At 40.0% G+C, this 18,742-nt stretch overlaps 2 protein-coding genes and 1 long non-coding RNA gene across 3 annotated transcripts; 1 reads left to right on the forward strand and 2 right to left on the reverse strand.

The window, feature by feature from the left end:
- Window positions 1-1,201: 1,201 nt before the first annotated feature.
- allc (allantoicase) lies at window positions 1,202-7,548 on the reverse strand. Its single transcript, XM_044107140.1, has 11 exons — window positions 7,311-7,548; window positions 6,852-6,902; window positions 6,458-6,545; window positions 5,599-5,718; window positions 5,394-5,473; window positions 5,119-5,251; window positions 4,872-5,027; window positions 4,117-4,190; window positions 3,325-3,433; window positions 3,130-3,248; window positions 1,202-3,058 (listed from the first exon to the last, which is right to left on the reverse strand). The coding sequence occupies exons 1-11, from the start codon at window positions 7,398-7,400 to the stop codon at window positions 2,879-2,881; spliced, it is 1,200 nt and encodes a 399-aa protein (XP_043963075.1). The 5' UTR covers window positions 7,401-7,548; the 3' UTR covers window positions 1,202-2,878.
- LOC122825644 lies at window positions 5,648-7,380 on the forward strand. Its single transcript, XR_006369687.1, has 3 exons — window positions 5,648-5,734; window positions 6,438-6,584; window positions 7,303-7,380. It is a non-coding gene; the product is annotated as an uncharacterized LOC122825644 (long non-coding RNA).
- A 799-nt stretch (window positions 7,549-8,347) lies between the features above and the next one.
- On the reverse strand, window positions 8,348-17,448 carry LOC122825645 (NACHT, LRR and PYD domains-containing protein 3-like). Its single transcript, XM_044107141.1, has 15 exons — window positions 17,316-17,448; window positions 16,761-16,839; window positions 16,562-16,675; window positions 16,352-16,489; window positions 15,440-15,523; window positions 15,268-15,349; window positions 14,604-14,826; window positions 12,653-14,456; window positions 12,397-12,570; window positions 11,866-12,039; window positions 11,539-11,712; window positions 10,736-10,909; window positions 10,488-10,661; window positions 9,876-9,922; window positions 8,348-9,770 (listed from the first exon to the last, which is right to left on the reverse strand). The coding sequence occupies exons 2-15, from the start codon at window positions 16,829-16,831 to the stop codon at window positions 9,220-9,222; spliced, it is 3,984 nt and encodes a 1,327-aa protein (XP_043963076.1). The 5' UTR covers window positions 16,832-16,839; window positions 17,316-17,448; the 3' UTR covers window positions 8,348-9,219.
- Between the last annotated feature and the right edge of the window lie 1,294 nt (window positions 17,449-18,742).

An 18,742-nucleotide genomic window follows, 5' to 3' on the forward strand; every position in this document is an offset into this window, starting at 1 on the left:
ATGGGATATAATTTAGGTTCAGCCATAAGCGTTTAGTTTCCTCCTGGTGGAGGATTTTGCTCCAGTCGTTGTTTTGGTGGCGCTGCGACAGTGTGCGCTCTGAGGAGGTTGCAGTGAAGGTTAAAGAGCAGACCATGATGGATATGATCTCATTAGAAAAGGGAAGCTGGGCTTTAATTTCCTTTTCTGTGCTTCATCTTTATTAACGTCAGAGCGGTCGATGATGAGCCTTCAAGACAGAAAGCAGAGAAGGAATCCAGGTCAGTTCTGCTCTGGAGCCGGTCCGGTTCAGGACTTCTTCACTGTCTGCAGCTGACCGAATTCAATACTGTTATTTATTTGTGGTGTATTGATACTTAACCTTTCATTTATTGGTACTCAGCAGACATGAAACCATTTTTTAAATTATTTTTCTTGCACTTTGTTGCCAATTCAGGTCAAGAGTTTCCAAGTCATTTCTGTCACTTTTAGATGCAAAACGGTTTAATTAACTGTCTGAATTTCATCATCAAGATTCAGAAATTCAGACGTTCAGTAATGAAACATTAACTTCATTCAGGAGCTGCAGATGGGATGCAGTAGCTCTGGAAGGCTGTAGCTTATCTTCACTACATAACATTTTAATTATAACATTTATGACCAGAAATACTAACTATTCTTTTTCCCATTCTCAGATAATAACCTGGAACCTTTAAATAGAGCTCAGGCACCTGGGGAATCTTTTACCCTGAACACCTGGGAAGGAAAAGGCAGAGGTGAGAGAACTGCAGCAGAAAACTTAAAACCAACTAAAATATCAAAGTTCAGCTCCTTACTGAACAACTGAACAGTTCATCCAGCTGCACTTCCTGTCTGGAGCCTTCACTTCCTGTCCAATGAATTTTAGACAGCAAGACGTATAAACTGTCATTTATCAAAAACAATCTGCTGTTTTTAATGCTACACATTAGCTTCAGTCATTAGCCTTCAGATTTCTGAGAAGAGAGCTCTTGTTGCAGAAATGACCGTAAATCCACGGCTGAACTTTAATTTATTACCAGAAAAGTTTGAGATCATTATTAAAAATTAGAGACATTTTTTTCTTGACTTTGAATCTCTTTGTTCTCATGAAAAGTGCTGCACAAACAGTTTGAAGAATCGTTGACAGAGGAAACGACAATCTGACAGCACAGTTTTTATGAATTAATGTTTTATTGGTCCCTTAAAGTGAACGGTGGTGAAGTTGATGCTACTGTTGCAGCAAGAAGGGTTTGAATTTGGGGCTAAAGTTATTTAACTCAACAAACAGAGTTTGGAGAGTCTGTGGTGTTTGTTGTTTCAGAATAAAAGCATCACCAGCAGGAAAAACAAATCCTTCACACATCGATTCAAGCTGCTCGGTTCCTTCTCTGATGAGAGACAAGAGTTGGTACTTTATGGACCTTTTATTCAATAGACCCAATTTGTCCCACAAGTCAAAACTGTGTATTCTTTAATACGACCACAAGGGGCGCTATTCTCTGAATTCTGTTCATTAGCTAACTCTGGGAACAGACATGAATAAAAAGACACCTTTCTTACTAAATGTATTTCATTAAATGGTTTTCTCATAATTATTTATCCTAAAAAGAAAAATTAATTTTATGAAACCCAAATAAAGCCTTTATTAATTTATCTTATTTGGAAATACAATTTAAAAATGTCTGTGGAATAAACTTCCCCTTAAAGCAGCAGATTAGTGAGTTGTGGAAAATGTTCCCGGGACGTCCAACATCTGGTGAAAACCCACTGAGGTGGGAAATGAGTGGGAAGGTCAAAGCCAGCAGTCAGGCTCCAACACGGTGGGACCACACAGCCTGGATAATTACTGTCATTTCAGCAACATCTGAGCAGCTGACAAACATGGCCGCCTCACTGCTGACGCTGCCCAGATGGGGTCAGAGGTCAGTTTTATGCTCAGAGCTGTGAGTGATGGAAGGGGCGGAGCTTCAGATGTGTAAACACAGCAGCAGCAGCAGCACGTTGAAATGTAGGATGCAGAATCAGGGCCAATAGTTTGACGCCTTCATTCAGTCGGAGCTGCTGGAGGAAACAGAGCAGCCATGAAAATGTGACGACTGGAGGAAATCAATCCAGACGAAATCAATGCCAATTAGACATATTTTTAAAACAACTAATTTTTGAGGGAGGAGAAACTGGAGCTGTGATTGATCCTCACTCACCTGAGCTCCAGTTTGTTTCATGTTATTAATTGGGGACAAAATGCAGCTGGAGAAGAAAAGCTGATGAAAATAAATCTAAACAAATGGATGTGTTGTAGAGAAACTGAGTAAAACAGATAAATGTTTCCTGGTGGAGCAACCTGAGTCCAGGGACGGTTTCCTAGTTGGATGGAAATGAAGGAGATATTTTATTAGAAGAAAACAAGAACTCTTAAAGGGCCGGCGTTCATTATTTTCCATTAATTTCATAGCACATGGAGGAACTATGTTACCTTCAGTTGTTATAAGAATGTTGTTCATATGAAGCATGATTTAAAATGTGGTCATAATTTAACCCTAACTTGGCCTCTTTCTGAAAGTCGACACACACGGATCCTCTTGGAAATAATAAAATCACAAATTCAAAGTGAAGAACAACCAGATAGAAGAACTTCTGTGGTTCTGTTAAAAATGACTTCAGCAGACGGGCTGTCCTGTGTCCAGATGTTTCCACAGTCTGTGGACACGGACTGACCGTTGAGAGACAACCAGAGGGGTTTCTGGGAAAATTTGTTACGTTACAACCATTCACTTCCTTAGATTGAAAATAAACTTGGAAACTTTTACATTTAGATCATCAACACAATTTCTTCCAAATAAGATCCTGAGATCGGTGGAGAGGTCAGTGATGTGATGGATCACAGTTTGGATGGCGGTCGGTTCTGATTGGCTGGAGCTCCAGGGACCAACACGGGCCGCCCCCACAGACGGAGGCGGCTGACGCCTCCATCAGGAGCGATGATGAGGCGAACATGGCTGACGGGTCCATTCTGAATCAGATCCGCTTTGCTGTAGTGATGCCTGTCATGAGGACGGAGCTGAAGCACGGAGAGGAAGATGGAGGTGAGGAAGCTGATCACAGACGACCCCAGTGCTGCTAAATATTTACCTTCTGAGGTGGAAGAAGAACTTCCCATTTCCCAGAGTTCCATCGGGTTTGGATGCAGCGCGCCTCTTCTTCAGGGGTTAAAAGACACGCTTCGATCCGACAGGAGTCTGGGAAATTACCTGAGTGGGAAATACACGGATAAAAAGATGGATTTGTTCCTGGAGGACGCAGCAGTCATGACCCGGATGCACCTGCCTATGAAATGGTTGGTGTCCACCTCAACGCCGCCAATCAGCCCAGGATGACCGAGGCGAAACACGGCCCACTCCCGGCCGGGCACCTGCAGGATTCCCCGCTGGTCCGCCTGCAAGGCGACGAGAAGGGAGAAATATCAAGCATTTCATCTTAAACCTCCACATAAAACATAAAACATTAATGAACTGATGGAAGCACCGGGGCGCCGAAACTCCTGGAAGATCAAAATACAAACTGAAGTTCAGGAAGGAAGTTTTTTAAATGAAGGTACATGTGGAAGTGATGGACTGTTGATGGTATGAAGATGTCAGAGTCTGGTGTTCCTCAGGGCTCTGTCCTTGGACACGTTTAGTTCACCGGTTACATCAAATTAAATGTTTTGCTGTGCAGATTCATTCAGTCAGTTTATCCCTTTAAAAGGTTATTTGAGTTAAAATGAGTTTTAATTTCAAAACTACTTTCTGTTTTTGGAGATAAAGTAAGAGCTTTTCATCGTTCTGATTTATCCCAGGAATAGTTATGGAAGAAAACTTTGTTTAGTTTTTAGAAAAGGGTTCGGGTTAAAATCAGCACTTTCATATTTTACTGGAAAAGTTTTGTGTGTTTCAGTCTGTAGTTTCTGATCGAACCAATTTAATGATCATTTGCTGTAAAGTAACTGTATGATTTGTTTCTGTTATATTTAGCATAAAATAAAGTCGTCTGAGTTTCTATCATGGTGGATCATTTTGTTGACTGAAAGTGGAATATTTCTGATTAAAAACAAACATTCTGGGTTATTTGTGTGGAAACCTTCAGCGTTTTGGGCCGGTCCAATCTGCGGGCCGTTTCCCATCCGTCCGCCATGTTGGCGGCTCGACCAAGTCCTGTAAAAACAGAGAAGTTATTTAAACTGGACTGAAAAACACGGAACCAGATCCATGAACACAGAAACAAAACCGGAGAGTTTTTATAAAATCAATACTGTCTTTAATAATCGTTTGTGGTTCATTTAAAAAAAGGAAAGATTGAGAATTACTTAATTAACATTATAGCATTAAAATTATAACAGCCACAAATATTACAAATAAATGTTTTATCTTTTTTTAATTCTGTAATTTTAGTTAGTTCTGATTATTTTTTAATATTTCTCAATAAGATTTCATTACTTTGTTTTTACTTTAACTTTGTTTTATAAAAATGTGTATTCTTTATTTTCCCGTTCATAAGTTTGATTTGTTTGTTTTGTTTGTTCATATTTCATATTTACATCCAGTCAGAAACTCCTGGAAGTTCCTGATCGTTGGGTGGCAGTTTGTTTTGTAATGTACAGGATAAGTTTATAAAGTCATTTTTAGATTCAGTTTCAAAGAAAAAGCAACGTTTTTACTAATGGAGGTTGTAAAAGTCTGTGTTTGGTTTTGGTAAAGTGACGGTAGCTAAAGTCTGGCAGCCATGTTGGAAATCAGACTTTCTTCTGCAGGAAGAACACAGTTTAAACTTTTGACCATCATAAAAGATGTGGTTCTCTGATCTGGTCCAGGTCAAGTGATTGAGTTAAATCCAACCAATCATGTTGCGCGGATGTCCAAAGTGGGCGTCGCTGTAGCCGAGGCAGACTCCCCCATTGGTCAGCGCTACGAGGTCGACGTCCTGGTTGGTCGGGACGGACGACCAATCCCTCTGCCCGATACCAAACACCCTGAGTCTGGCTATTCCTCCATCTGAGCAGAAATCAGAGCAGTTTTACAAATCAAATCATTTGATCGATTATCGCCAGCCAGCAGAGTCTGTCCTGATTGGTTTGTAACCTACCTGGATACATGTTGAGGCGCAGGTGCGTGACTCTGCTGTTGGTGCCGACCCTGAAGTAGTTGTGACAGCAGTCTGCGTATCCAGGCTGCAGCTCCGACGGGCCCAGCAGCTCCGGCCAAAACTCTGAGCTCAGCTGTCGACCAGAAAACCGTCAAACTGCTCGTCATCCATCAGCACCTCCACACCATGTCTGTCAGCTCCGACTCCCATTTAGCAGAGGTCATGTATCACCATGATGACATGTGTTTGATCTATGATGCCACACTGACAGTTACCTTGGCAACAGCAGCTGTCTGAGCTCCAGTGGCGGCCATGCCGGTCCGATCTTCCCCGGGAGTGAACAGGGGCAGCTCGTCTGGTCAGGATGAGATCTTTAACTCATAAATATCAATGCATTTCACACTGAAGTAGGAGAAGGATGAAGGGCGGGAAAGGAAGAGAAGAAGGAAGCTTTAGATTGAGCAGACTGATGGTCGGTACCGAGGCAGGCGGCCTGGATGGAGACGTGAGGCGAGTGGTTCCCAGTGAAGAAAGACGTGTCGACATCCAGTCCATGAACCAAACCAGGAACTCCCAGCTGAATGATGCACCAGTCGTGACCTTCAGTGACATGAAGGTCACGCATTGAACATGTTTCTGTTTAAAAGGTTTTCCTGTAAAGAGCTGCTTTGGAAATGTTTAGAGGAAAACATGGGGAGGAAATGTTTATTTGATAGATTTGACTTTATTCTTGGAAGGGATCATTTTCCAGAGACTTGCTGTGGTTTTACGTTTTATATCTTTTATAAACTGATTTCTGGTGGACCAACAGGAAGCAGGTTGTGAAGTGGAATCAAAAATAACTATCTGAAAAGTGTGGTGTAGATTTATTTTCAGCCCTGAGTCAGAACCAGAAGCACATTTACCTTCAGAACCTTTAGGGGTTCAGATTTGAACATTTTTCTCCATCAGTCTTTATAAAACATCTCAAGTCTTTTAGGTCGAACCGAGAACATCTGATGCTGAATGCAAATGTCTGCCACACTTTTCAGATTCTGATTGGTTAAAATGTTTAAAACCTTTTCTTTCCCTTCACAGTTATCCTTAACTAGTTTAACTAGAAAAATAAAATATAAAAGTTTGAAACTACCATGATTTTTTCTAACTTCTCTGTTGTCTTTATTTTGCACATTGAACTGATTTTAATGTCATCACTGTAAAAACAGAATTTCACTCAAACTAAACTTTGTTTTAACATTTAATTAGCAGGTTTCTGTCTGAGTTTCTACTGATAAATCTGATAAATTATTTCAGCTCTGTGTGGATTTTTCTGGGTGAAGGTTTGATTCCAGACGCTGACCTGGGATCCTCTTCCTCCTCGTCTCCCATCCATCCATCCACTTTCCAAACTCTGTGAACGCAGACGGGATGAACCGCGGAGGCTCTCGCTGTTAAAACACACAGATGTGTGAAGAGTGAAGCAAACGGTGATAAACTCACACAGATACAGGAGAAAAGAACGAGAAAAGAACTGAGCTCCATTAGAATATAAAGATTACTTCATAATTTATGTCTCAGATTTAAACATATCAGCGTTTTTAAATGTGACTGGATGAAAATGAAGATATAAACATTTGATTTACAGGTTTTTTGGCTCTGTAGCTTGTGGGTGTTTTCTTTTCCAGATTTATTGAGATTTTTATTTAATTATCAGATCCACTCATGCAGATAAAATCAATATGAGTAACTTTCACCTTCAGCAGGTTTTTAGCCGGAGCAAACCATTCATCTGTGGCAAAAATAACCTGGAGAAACAACATGGAGCGCCGTGTTAGTGGCAGAGCAATGACAGTTTAACTTGTTTTAATTTAAATCTCTGAAATGTTCAGATTGAACAAATTAAACATACATTTTATTCTCTTCATGGGCTTTCTTAGCAGATTGTAAATTTGGTAAATTTCATTATTTAAGATCAACTTTAGTGCAAACAATCATGTTTTGTAATATCAGAAAACCCCTGCAGGAGGCCGTTTTAATAGGTACAGAGTGGAGTTAACATTCCTCTATGGAGGTCCAAAAGGTCCAAAAGGTCCAAACTTTGACATTTTTGTCTTCTATCGTGCTAATATGTTGTCCTCCATTTGGAAAGCAGCATTAACCTCTGACAATAGGAGTTAATGTGTAATTTTACTTTCTGTTCTCCAGTTATTCACCTTCCCTCCCACCGTCTCGCAGGCGAGGTCATTGAACTGCAAGAAGTCCGGTTCTGCTGCAGGCTTCGCCGTTGCCCGTCTCTCAGCCATCCTGAAGTTTTTCTCAGTTTTTCAGCAGAAAGTTCAGAGCAGCTGCTTTTCCTGTTGAACCTCGAAATAAAACCCACATGTGGCTCCAGGCCAGCGGTCCAAAGTTCAACAGCTGTTTGTTCTGACAAACTGACTCCGGGTTCAAGTTCAGGAAAACACTATTATCCCTTAAAGGTGAATTCTGATGTTTTCCACAGCCTGTCAATGCAGCAATTAAAGCACAAGGAGCCTCTACCAGCTCCTGAGTGGCTTTAATACAGACAGTTAATATTCTGATTTACTGAGACGCTCCTGTGAAGAAACTTCTGTCCATCTAATTAGTATTTTACAGGTGAATTCAGTTAGAAATGGAATAAACTCACCTCTGAGTTTTAATGTGTTCACATTCAATGTTTTGACCTGAAGGACAAATAATGTGATTTTGATCAGTTTCCACCATCTAGTGGAGATAACAGGTAATTACACCGTAATACCTGCAACTTTACAAGATAAACCGATTTAATTTATTCACTGAATTTAGTCTTTAAAGCACATAATCAGGTAAAATAAAAACACATTTTCTCCCCAAGGAAACTGCAGAGAGTCAAAGATTTTTGGAGCAATAAATGTGTCATCGAATTTAAAATGTATGTTTATATTTTACACATTTAAAGTATTTAATGTGCCTACATTCACTAACATGTCACTGCACCACTCTGCTGTATAAATGTATAAACTACTGTATGTTCTTCAGAACTGCTGAATATTAAATGAGGAAATGGATTCAGTTTTAGAGATCAGAGGATTTTAAGGCTGAAGTGTAAAACGTAACATTTAGATGGATCCTCCACATATTTTATTCTGTTGTTGGTTATAATTCATATATAAACTTATATTGTCTGATTTAAAGATCATGACTATTTCTAACAATTATATTAATCTTCAGTATCATTTTGGAGAGAAAAGAGTTTTATTTCCATTTTATTGTCCCAGTGAACATTTAATAAACTTAATGTCTGGAAAACAAAACCTGTAAGAGGAAGGAAGAAGGAAGGAGATCAAACCTGAGTTTAATCAGGTCGGGCTGGTTTTCACACCATCGTTACGTGACTTTAATTCAAACTGATAAAAGATAAACTGTTCCTGCAGAGTAAAACATTCATTTTCTGAGAAAGTCAGTTTGTGTTTTTTATTTTAAATTCCTCAGATTTTACAGAAATGATCAACTGAAGCATAGCAATAATAAATATACAATATTACTGATAAACTGTGACAAATGTACCTCAGTTTATTTTCAATAAAGGGCGTCAAGCATCACAAAGAGTAATAAATCATGATTTAAAGCTGCCACCATTATTATGTTTATTATGGAAATATATCAGTCCAGACCACTGAGATATTTCTAAATGTTAGTTTTTATTTGTTTTTTGTCTTTTTTTATTTTTGTGTTTGTTTCTCCTGTAAAGTTTCCATTTTAGGGGGTAAACCAAAGTGTTCAAATGCAACAGCGCCTCCTACAGACCATTATACTGTGGTGACCCCAGATCTGTACTCGTGGTGCGTTTAAAGACGGCTCGGAAAAGCACATTACTACATGTTGACAACGGACTGAAGGGATGTAACGGCTGACAGAAATGTGATCCAGATGTGTTAACAGATCTGTTGATGGTTTCAAACCGAGCTGTTCGTCTCCTTCATAAAACGTAAAGCAGGATGTCTGGATATCATTTGGTTTTATAGAAAACATGACAGTTAAATAGATCTCACGTTTAGAACAGCTTATCTATTCACATCGAAGGTTTTTGTTGTAATCATGTGAAGCTGTGATATTTATCCAGCTCTAAGCTGCAGGTTTCTCTGAAGCTGCTGGACACAGTGACACTGAGGCTCCAGACCAAAAACCAAAACTGGGATAAACGGGTTCAGTAAATGTGGCGCAGAAGGTGTAGAGATGCTTCAAGGTGTGAGAGGAGGCCTGGTAGAAGGAGAGCATTCCTGCAGGATGGTCCAGATAAACTCCCACTCTGTGGCTGGCAGAGGGACCAGAGATGGTTGTTTCTCTGTTAACATGCCAGGCAGAGAAACCAAACACGTCGGAGCACTCCAGCGTCCAGGACTGATCGTTCCTTCCAAACCTGCAGGCTTCACTCTTTCCACTTCGTTTGATTCCTTTGCAGCTCACAGAGATGAGAACCGCTCCCCTCCACTCCACCTCCCAGTAACAGCGACCAGTCAGACCATTTCTGCACATGAGCTGCCAGCAGGTCTGGAATCTGTTCGGGTGATCGGGGTACGGCTGCTCGTCGTTCACCTGTCTAATCTTTGTGTTGTTGTCAGACAGGTGGAGTTGTCTGTTCACTGAATTCATGTCCAGTTCAAGTTCACAGAAATCTGATGGAGAGGAAAAATGTGTCTGAAATTAACGACTGCATCAATTAAAATGATGTCATAATGGATCAACTCCCAGCTTTATGTCTAAATGTTTATGAAACTTACATTTCCTCACATCAGGTTTCAGCCTGACGTCTCCGCCTGGGTTCAACCTGCAGAGGGAAGCAGAGCAACGGATTTGTTTTTTATTTGTTTTTTATTTGTTTTTTATTTGTTTTTTATTCATCTCATATGTAGATTTCTGATGAAGGCTTATCATTTTTCTAATTTTCCTTTGATAAATTGTTCACTAGTGGAGAGAATTATAACTGATATTTCAAAATCAGGAAAAAACCATCAATGTTTTTATCTTAAGTTTGTTTTCTGTAATGATAGTAAAATACAAGTTACAATAATTTATTGAACATTATTTTCTGATGCTCCTTTTCTGATTGGCTGCCAGTCAAATTCATCAAACTGTTTTGCTCCCCAAATGGAAAATCATCTGACAAGAAAAAGAACAAAAAGCCAGAAGAACTGAGGGAGTGAAATAAACTGTGATGTGACGCTTATAAAATATTAGTTATTATAATCAAAAGAGAGGCCTGTGATGGTATTAAAGTCTAGAGTTCAGGATATCTGTGTTCATGAACTTCCAAGAGCTTTTCACAATAAAATATCCTATAATTTACATCTGAATGCAGAGTTTTGCTGGTCGGCTGGATGTGCTGATAATACCTGAGATTAGTCAGTTTCCACGGTGAAGCCTTCTGATCAGAGGACAGCATCTGTTTCCCTACGACTCCTGGATGGTTGTAGCTCAGGTCCAGTTCTGTCAGGTGAGTCGGGTTGGAGCTCAGAGCTGATGCCAGGTAGCCGCAACCTTTTCCTGTGACCAGACAGCCTGACAGTCTGGTGTTGGAGAAATATCCAGAGTTATATTTAAGTCTACAAAGCATCATGACAACACATGAGACTGAACGGACCTGAGCGTCTCCAGCTGGCAGTGAGGACTGCCCAGGCCTCTGCACAGCTGCTGCACTCCTGCGTCTGTCAGGTTGTTGCTGCTCAGGTCCAGCTCTCTCAGGTGGGACGGCTGAGTGCTGAGGACTGCAGATAGATACTGACAGCATCTTTCTGAGAGTTGGCATCCACAAAGTCTAGAAAAACAAAAACATTAAACAGGATTAATGTGAATCTCATGGGTTGCAGTTATTTATTGAAGTCTTATTTTGAATGGGACTTGTTTTTAGCCAATAAATATGTTTCTCAACAACTGTTCTGAAGATGTATTTTTATTTTTCTGAAGATGTGGTACAAAAATATATAAGCAATAGGGGGATGAATTATTAATTGCATCAACTTTGTACACATTAATTGTAACGGGCCCACTGACAAAATTCACACCAAATGCTGGTAACAACCTGCAGATGTTGCTCACATTTGAAAAAGTTTAAAATAAATTATTGAATGAAATAAGTAATTAGAAAGTTGTTTCATGATTAAAACAATCATCATGAAGTGGAGTCTGTGAGGAAGAGCCACTGCAGATGAGAAAACATTTTAAAGTACATTTAGGAAGCAGCTTTAAACTATCAGACAAACCAAAAGTATTTGATTTGTCCCAGTTTGATGAGATGAGAACAACCCTGAAATCTGGATCCTACTTTCACATCAGTGAAGTAAATAAACTGAAGGGCGTGAAGTTCATGTCAGTTACCCAGATAATTTAATAACAGATTGTGAACTATTCAAGAGGTTAGAAGTCTTAATAATGAGACCAACGAACATGACAGTCTCCACTTGACAGTGTTTGTCCTTCAGTTGGTCACAGAGCCGCTTCACCCCGGAGTCTCCCAGCTTGTTGTGGCTGATGTTCAGAGATCTGAGCCTGCAGGAGGGAGAGCTGAGCGCCGAGGCCAGAGTTTCACAGCTCTGCTCCGACAGGCTGCATGCCAACAAACTGCAAACAGTTTTACAGTTAGAATCATTTTATTTTAACACACATGCATCTGATCGGATGAACTAACCCTTACTGTTCAAAACATCTTTATTTATTTAAAACTTTGGTCAACTTCTTGAATAAAAACATTTTGGTTTGCATGTTTTCTCTTACCTAATGCTTTCCAGTTTGCAGAATGGACTCTTCAATCCATCAGACAGTTGCTTCAGTCCGACATCCTGCAGGCAGTTGTAACTCAAATCCAGACTCTTGAGCCTCAAGCTCTGTGAACGGAGACATGAGGAAAGAGTCTCACAGCTCCTCTGTGACAGGCTGCAGTCAGCAACCCTGAAAACAAATGCAGAGGTAAAATATCTCACAGATTATGTTAATACCCAGTGGTTGTTTCTGTTAGTGCTGCAGAATCATAAACATTAGTTCTGTTAACACTAAAGTGCTACATTATAATGCTATTTAGAGAAAGCTAATAGCTAATGCTAACGCTTCAAAAGGTTTGTAAACTGTCTGAGTAAATTAGCAATTAATATTTATATGAAAAAACATGTCCATAGTTTAGGGGAAACTAAGTGAACTAAACATTTTCAGAGTTAGCTGCTAAATAAATAGCATTAGCTCTGCTGTCAGTGTGTTAGCAGCCTGGTGGAGGTTCACTGATGTTTACACTGATAACCAGATGCTTCAGACCTCAGTGATTCCAGCCCACACTGTGGAGCCAACAGCCCAGAAGACAACGCTCCCAGTCCTGCGTCCTCCAGGTCGTTGTGACTCAGGTCCACTTCTCTCAGGCAGCAGCTCTGGGAACTGAGCACTGAGGATAAAACTTCACAGGTTTTCTCAGAGAGGGTGCAGTCGCTTAGCCTGAAAAACAGTTCACATAAAACTCAAAATGACTCTGGATTTGCATTGTGAGAGTTATTTTTGAGCGAGTTCATCCACCTACTGAGCTTTGTTGGAGGCTTTAACCACCGGCAGCAGCATCAGAAGAGCGTCCTCTGAAGCAGAGTACTTCCTCAGGTCAAACACGTCCAGATCTTTTTCTGATGACAGTAGGATGAAGGTCAGAGCCGACCACTGAGCCAGAGACAGTTTCCGTGTGCTAAGACTCCCAGATCTCAGGTACTGCTGGATTTCATCCACTAGAGAACGGTCGTTCAGTTCATTCAGACAGTGGAACAGGTTGATGCTTTTCTCCGCACACAGACCGTCACTGATCTTCCTCTTGATGTATTCAGCTGTTTCCTGGTTTGATTGTGAGACGTTTGCTGTTTGAGTCTGCAGGCCGCGGAGCAGCGTTTGATTGGCTGGCAGTGAAAGACCTACCAGGATGCGGAGGACTAGATCCAGGTGACCGTTTGGACTCTGTAACGCTGTGTCTACAGCCGTTTGGTGAAGTTTTCTTACGTTAGGCTGGTTTTTAAAGGCCTTAGAGACCCTTTGTTTTGGCTGTTTGTCATCCAGCAGGTTGACACCAGAGTTCACGAAGGTCAGGTGGATGTGAAGAGCAGCCAGAAACTCCTGAACACTCAGATGGATGAAGCAGAACAACTTGTCCTGGTAAATCCCTCTCTCCTCCTTAAAGATCTGTGTGAACACTCCTGAATAAATTGAAGCTGCTTTGATATCAATGCCAGATCCTGCCAGATCGGTTTCATAGAAGATCAGGTTTCCTTTCTGCAGCTGATCAAAAGCCAGTTTCCCCAGAGACTCGATCATCTTCCTGCTGTCTGGACTCCAGGTTAAATCTGTCTCCGCTCCCCCTTCATATTTCCGCTCCTTCACCTTGCTCTGAACCAGCAGGAAGTAGATGTATAACTCAGTCAGGGTCTTGGGTAGCTCTCTTCCTTGCCTGTTTCTCAGAACATTTTCCAGAACGGTGGCGCTGATCCAACAGAAGACGGGGATGTGGCACATGATGCGGAGGCTTTGGGACATCTTGATGTGGGAGACGACCATGCTGGCCTGCTTCTGGTCTACAAACCTCTTCCTGAAGTATTCCTCCTTCTGCACATCAGTGAACCCTTTCACATCCGTAACTATGTCAACGCACTCAGCAGGGATCTGATTGGCTGCTGCAGGCCGTGTGGTGATCCAGAGGAGAGCGGAGGGAAGCAGTTTCCCCCTGATGAGGTTTGTCAGCAGGACGTCCAGTGAGGTGGACTCTGTCACGTCGGTCAGGATCTCGTTGTTGTGGAAGTCCAGAGGGAGTCGACACTCATCCAACCCGTCGAATATGAACACAATCTGGAAATCGTTAAACCTGCAGATTTGTGCTTCTTTGAACTCATTAAAGAAATGATGAACAAGTTCAACCAAACTGAAGCGTTTCTCTTTAAGGACGTTGAGTTCCCTGAAAGTGAAGGGGAAAATGAACTGGATGTCCTGGTTGCTTCTGTTTTCTGCCCAGTCCAGAGCGAACTTCTGCGTTAGGAGTGTTTTTCCAATTCCAGCGACTCCCTTCGTCATCACTGTTCTGATGGGTTTGTCTTTTTCAGAGGAAGCTTTGAAGATGTTTTCCTGTCGGATAGTTTTCTCCTGAACACGCTGCTTCCTGGATGCGGCTTCGATCTGCCTGACCTCATGCTCTGCGGTGACCTCGCCGTCGCCTCCCTCTGTGACGTACAGCTCTGTGTAGATCTGATTCAGAAGTGTTGGGTTTCCTGCTTTAGCGATCCCCTCAAACACACAGCAGAACCTTTTCCTCAAGCTGGACTTCAGGTTCTGTGTGCATTCTGTAGCGCAGGTTCCTAAAAAAGTCAACGAGATTAATAACCAAACATCTAAATGCAAAGATTAACAGTTATTTAAAATAATTTCACATTTGGAACAAAATATGGCTGTGATATTTATAGTTATATAGAAAGATAAAACTAAATCAGTTGAAAATCTCTTACTGCTCCACAAACAATCGGCCAGATCGTCTTTCCTCATTCTTCTCAGGAACAGGAGCGACAGTTTTAGAAACGTCTCCCTGCTGCCCTTTGCCTGTTCTCGGTCGGCAGAGTTCCTCTCGTCTTCCTCCTGATTTTCTAGAGTTTCTGAATAATCAGAACTCAGAATCATCTGAAACTTCTGCAGCTCATTCCTCATAAAAGTCGTGAGGTTTTCCTCCAGCATCTGGATCAGACACACATTCAGTTTCATTTCACAGATTATCTAGAAACAAACAAACTTACAAAGTTGCTGCAACTGAATTTCTTGCATTGTTTGGATCCGTCACAGTCGACCAGTTACTTCAGGAAACTTTCTATGATAAATCTACCGCAGACTAAATACACATCGCTGCAAAAGGAGCTTATTTATCCTCAAATGTTCAAATAAAAACAGCAAACTGAACAAAAGCAACCAAAACAGAATCAAATGTTTCTCTTTATGCCATTAATGACGTTGTTCTCCTTTACAGTCTGTCACTGCTGATCACTTCCTGCAACACATCATGTGGCTCCAATAAATCAATAAGGCAGAAAGTCGTGTGTCTGGTAGTTATATAGATAATTAGACTGGTTGCACTTGTGTTTTTTCTTGATCCTTTAAGGTTGTGTAATAATTAGTTTTTACCTTAAATGCAGAGTTTATCTCTTTTTGATGCTGGATTCTGGCAGATTCATCCTCAGATTCATCTGGGAACTCCTGGCTGACGCTGCCAAAGAAAGAAATTTAGATTTGAACTAATGCCATATAAGATGATCCAAAAATGAAACTAGAATGGTTGGAAAATTCAATCATTTACCTGTGATGAAAGGTTTGACATCTGTTTTTGAACTGTGTTGCGATCTCCATGGAAGAGTCGCTCTTCACAGAGGCTGCAGCTTTACTGAGAAATATAAAATGAAAATATAATTCACTAATCAAGAAACGGGATCGACACAAACTGTTATTTTTGTTACCGGTTTTCCAGGAAAAGCAGAATCTATTTCTGTTTTGATCTAATCTGAGATGAAACTTTTCTATTGGAAACCACAGGAACGTTTGTTACATTTCAGTTAAATGAAAATAATAATTTACAAATCTGATTGGGGCAAAAAAAAATTTTCACAAACTTAAATTTTCTCTCCAAAAGTTTTTGCCATTCACAGGATTTTGGACTTTTATTCCAGTGATGTTCTGTAGTTAGTTGTTTCTGTTTGAAACCTTTCCAGTTGGACAAGCTGCCTTTCTAATCCAGAGTTAATCCAGAGTTAATCCAGAGTTAATCCAGAGTTAATCCAGAGTTATTCCAGATATTTCTTCTGTTTGCTGACAATAATTCAGTTCAGTTTATTTATTCCCAACATCTCATCTGGAGAAACTTTTGGAAAAAATAAATTTTGAGCCAATAATAAATTCCAGTTGAATCTGATTATTAAACTGTGCATGAAGTGTAATAATCCCAGCAGGATTAAAACCCAAACTGTGCTGCTGAATCATTTTATCCTTTTTACTGCATTAATAGTTAATTCACAAACTCAAACTAGATCCATGACATCTGGAAATGTTACACAAACATGTTTATTTAAAATAGTCAGAACTGCTTCTTATTATAAATATCAACAAATATTGATCATTTTCTATGCAGACATATTAAAACTAAATAAATTAAGTAAAAATAACTTTTTTTCTCCTTAAGAAAACTTTGTACCCACATCACAATGTAATTACTCACCGGGTTTCTGCAGAAGCTGCTGGTTTGAAACCTTTTGGTTTGTCACTTTTCAAAGACACACCCTGTGGTTCTGGTTCTGGTTCTGGTTCTGGTTCTGGTCCAGTTCCAGAGCATTTGCTTTCATATTCCTGCTCCCAGCTTTAAAACAACAAACTCAGGTCACAGTTGGTTTGCCTGATGCTGGGAATGTGAGAATAAAACTTTTCTTACTGCGTCTTACGAGGCGAGCCACTAAAATCTAAATCAAACTCTTTGGAGTGTTTATTCTTCAGCAGTTTACAGGTTGGTTCACATCCACTGGATTCTCCCATCTGTTGGTTTGTTCTTTAATAAATGAATCACAAAGCAGAGAGTTGAATTGAAGTGTCAGAAAAATGGATTATCAGCCCGTCAGAGATTATAATCTCACCTCTGAGCTTCACCCTGACGCTCATCTTCCTCACCAAGAGTCGTTTCAGGAGACAAACGTCCAGCATTCATTTTCACACCTTATCACAGAGAATAACATGCTGAGTCATCACTTACTGCCAAGTTATTCCCTTCAGTATGGTTCATAAACAGTGAACATGTATCATTAACCATTTAATTTGAGTTAATGAGATTCATTATGGAGGCCAAATGAGCCGTTTGAGGATGTATTATGTTTTAAAAAGCTCTAAACTCTTCAGGTTTGAGTCACAGACTGTCAGCATGAAGAATGAACTTTTCTTCATCCAAAGTTGTCTGGGTGGTTTTCACACTTCCTGCATTTTTTTCTCTGATTACCGTCACAGTGTTGTTGATATTATATAAGAATGACACACAGATGTTTATGTTCAAAACTTTATGATTATTGTTCTTTACCAAAAAAAAAAAACATTTCTGTGCAGCATTCAGGTTTACAAACACACCAAAACCCAACTTCACACCACAATGTGAACACAGTTAACCAGTAAAACAGATTTATAGATTTCTTTTTTCTTACCTGCTGATCTAAACTTAGTAGAAATTTATTGACTGTCCTTCGTCTGGAGAGACGGAGCCGATTATTCCTTGTCAGACCAAACGACTGCGTGTTGGTTTATGGATGCATTCAGCCTCATAACTGGAACGTTAATGATGAAAACTCAACAGGAGCATGAAACCAGTCTGTCCAGTCATCAACCAGGGAGGAGCCTTTAGAAAATACTTCCAGCTCCTGGAAACACCTTCCTGTCTATAATCTGGTCAGATGGCAGCCTGCTGGCGAATCAGAATGCTGTCAGCCAGAACCAGTATCAGAACCAGAACCAGAATCAGAACCAGAAACAGAATCAGAAACAGAATCAGAACCAGAAACAGAATCAGAACCAGAAACAGAATCAGAATCAGAACCAGAACCAGAATCAAAATCAGAATCAGAATCAGAATCAGAATCAGAAACAGAATCAAAATCAGAACCAGAACCAGAATCAGAATCAGAATCAGAATCAAAATCAAAATCAGAATCAGAACCAGAATCATAAACAGAATCAGAATCAAAATCAGAATCAGAATCAGAATCAGAACCAGAATCATAAACAGAATCAGAATCAAAATCAGAACCAGAACCAGAATCAGAATCAGAATCAGAATCAAAATCAGAATCAGAATCAGAATCAGAATCAGAACCAGAATCAGAATCAGAATCAGAATCAGAATCAGAACCAGAATCAGAATCAGAACCAGAACCAGAACCAGAATCAAAATCAAAATCAAAATCAAAATCAAAATCAGAATCAGAACCAGAACCAGAATCAGAATCAGAAACAGAATCAGAATCAGAATCAGAACCAGAATCAGAAACAGAAACAGAATCAGAATCAGAATCCAGAAAACAGGAAAATATGTACGGTGGCTGTTTTATTACAGCACAGAAAGTAAAACATTTTGCCATCACTCCATCAGCAGTTTGTTTTATCATTTGTAAAATTAATAAAGAAACATTTGTAAAGATGCTGTGACCCGATTGGTCGGCACTGAGGGTCCGTCTGCTTGGACACTTTGTTTCCACAAACTAGGATGTTTTCAGGAAATCCTTAAAAGGTCACAGAAAGCTGGGAAATTATGTTTTTTCCTCATCAGTGTTTTTCTCCATGAACATGTATTTTATTGGTGCTTTTGAGACACATTTCAGCCAAAATCTAAAAAATCCACAAAATAAGTAAAAAACACAAAAATGTGATTAGTTGAGTTAAAAATGTTCATGCCTAAAATGTATTTAAGGTATTTAAGTTCCAGCCCTAAAATAAACTTTCCAGGAATGTTTCAAATATTGAATTTTACTGTATTTTTATTATTTTTGTGTGGAGGACATGGTTGTTAACAAACTGGTGTAAACTCATGGCAACACGTCCAAATCCATTTTATTTACAAAACACACTTTAAAAAACA

Source organism: Gambusia affinis, linkage group LG22 (assembly GCF_019740435.1).
Source record: "Gambusia affinis linkage group LG22, SWU_Gaff_1.0, whole genome shotgun sequence".
Lineage (NCBI taxonomy): Eukaryota > Metazoa > Chordata > Actinopteri > Cyprinodontiformes > Poeciliidae > Gambusia > Gambusia affinis.

Coding starts and splice junctions, on each gene's coding strand:
- LOC122825645 (XM_044107141.1), bottom strand. CDS start 16,831: ATGAATGCTGGACGTTTGTCTCCTGAAACGACTCTTGGTGAGGAAGAT. Junction 15,350..15,439: donor TGTCAAACCTTTCATCACAG/GTAAATGATTGA, acceptor TTTCTTTGGCAG/CGTCAGCCAGGAGTTCCCAG. Junction 10,910..11,538: donor TGTCAAGTGGAGACTGTCAT/GTTCGTTGGTCT, acceptor TTGTTTTTCTAG/ACTTTGTGGATGCCAACTCT.
- allc (XM_044107140.1), bottom strand. CDS start 7,400: ATGGCTGAGAGACGGGCAACGGCGAAGCCTGCAGCAGAACCGGACTTC. Junction 3,434..4,116: donor ACCGGCCCAAAACGCTGAAG/GTTTCCACACAA, acceptor GTCGCCTTGCAG/GCGGACCAGCGGGGAATCCT. Junction 3,249..3,324: donor GGACACCAACCATTTCATAG/GCAGGTGCATCC, acceptor TTTCCCACTCAG/GTAATTTCCCAGACTCCTGT.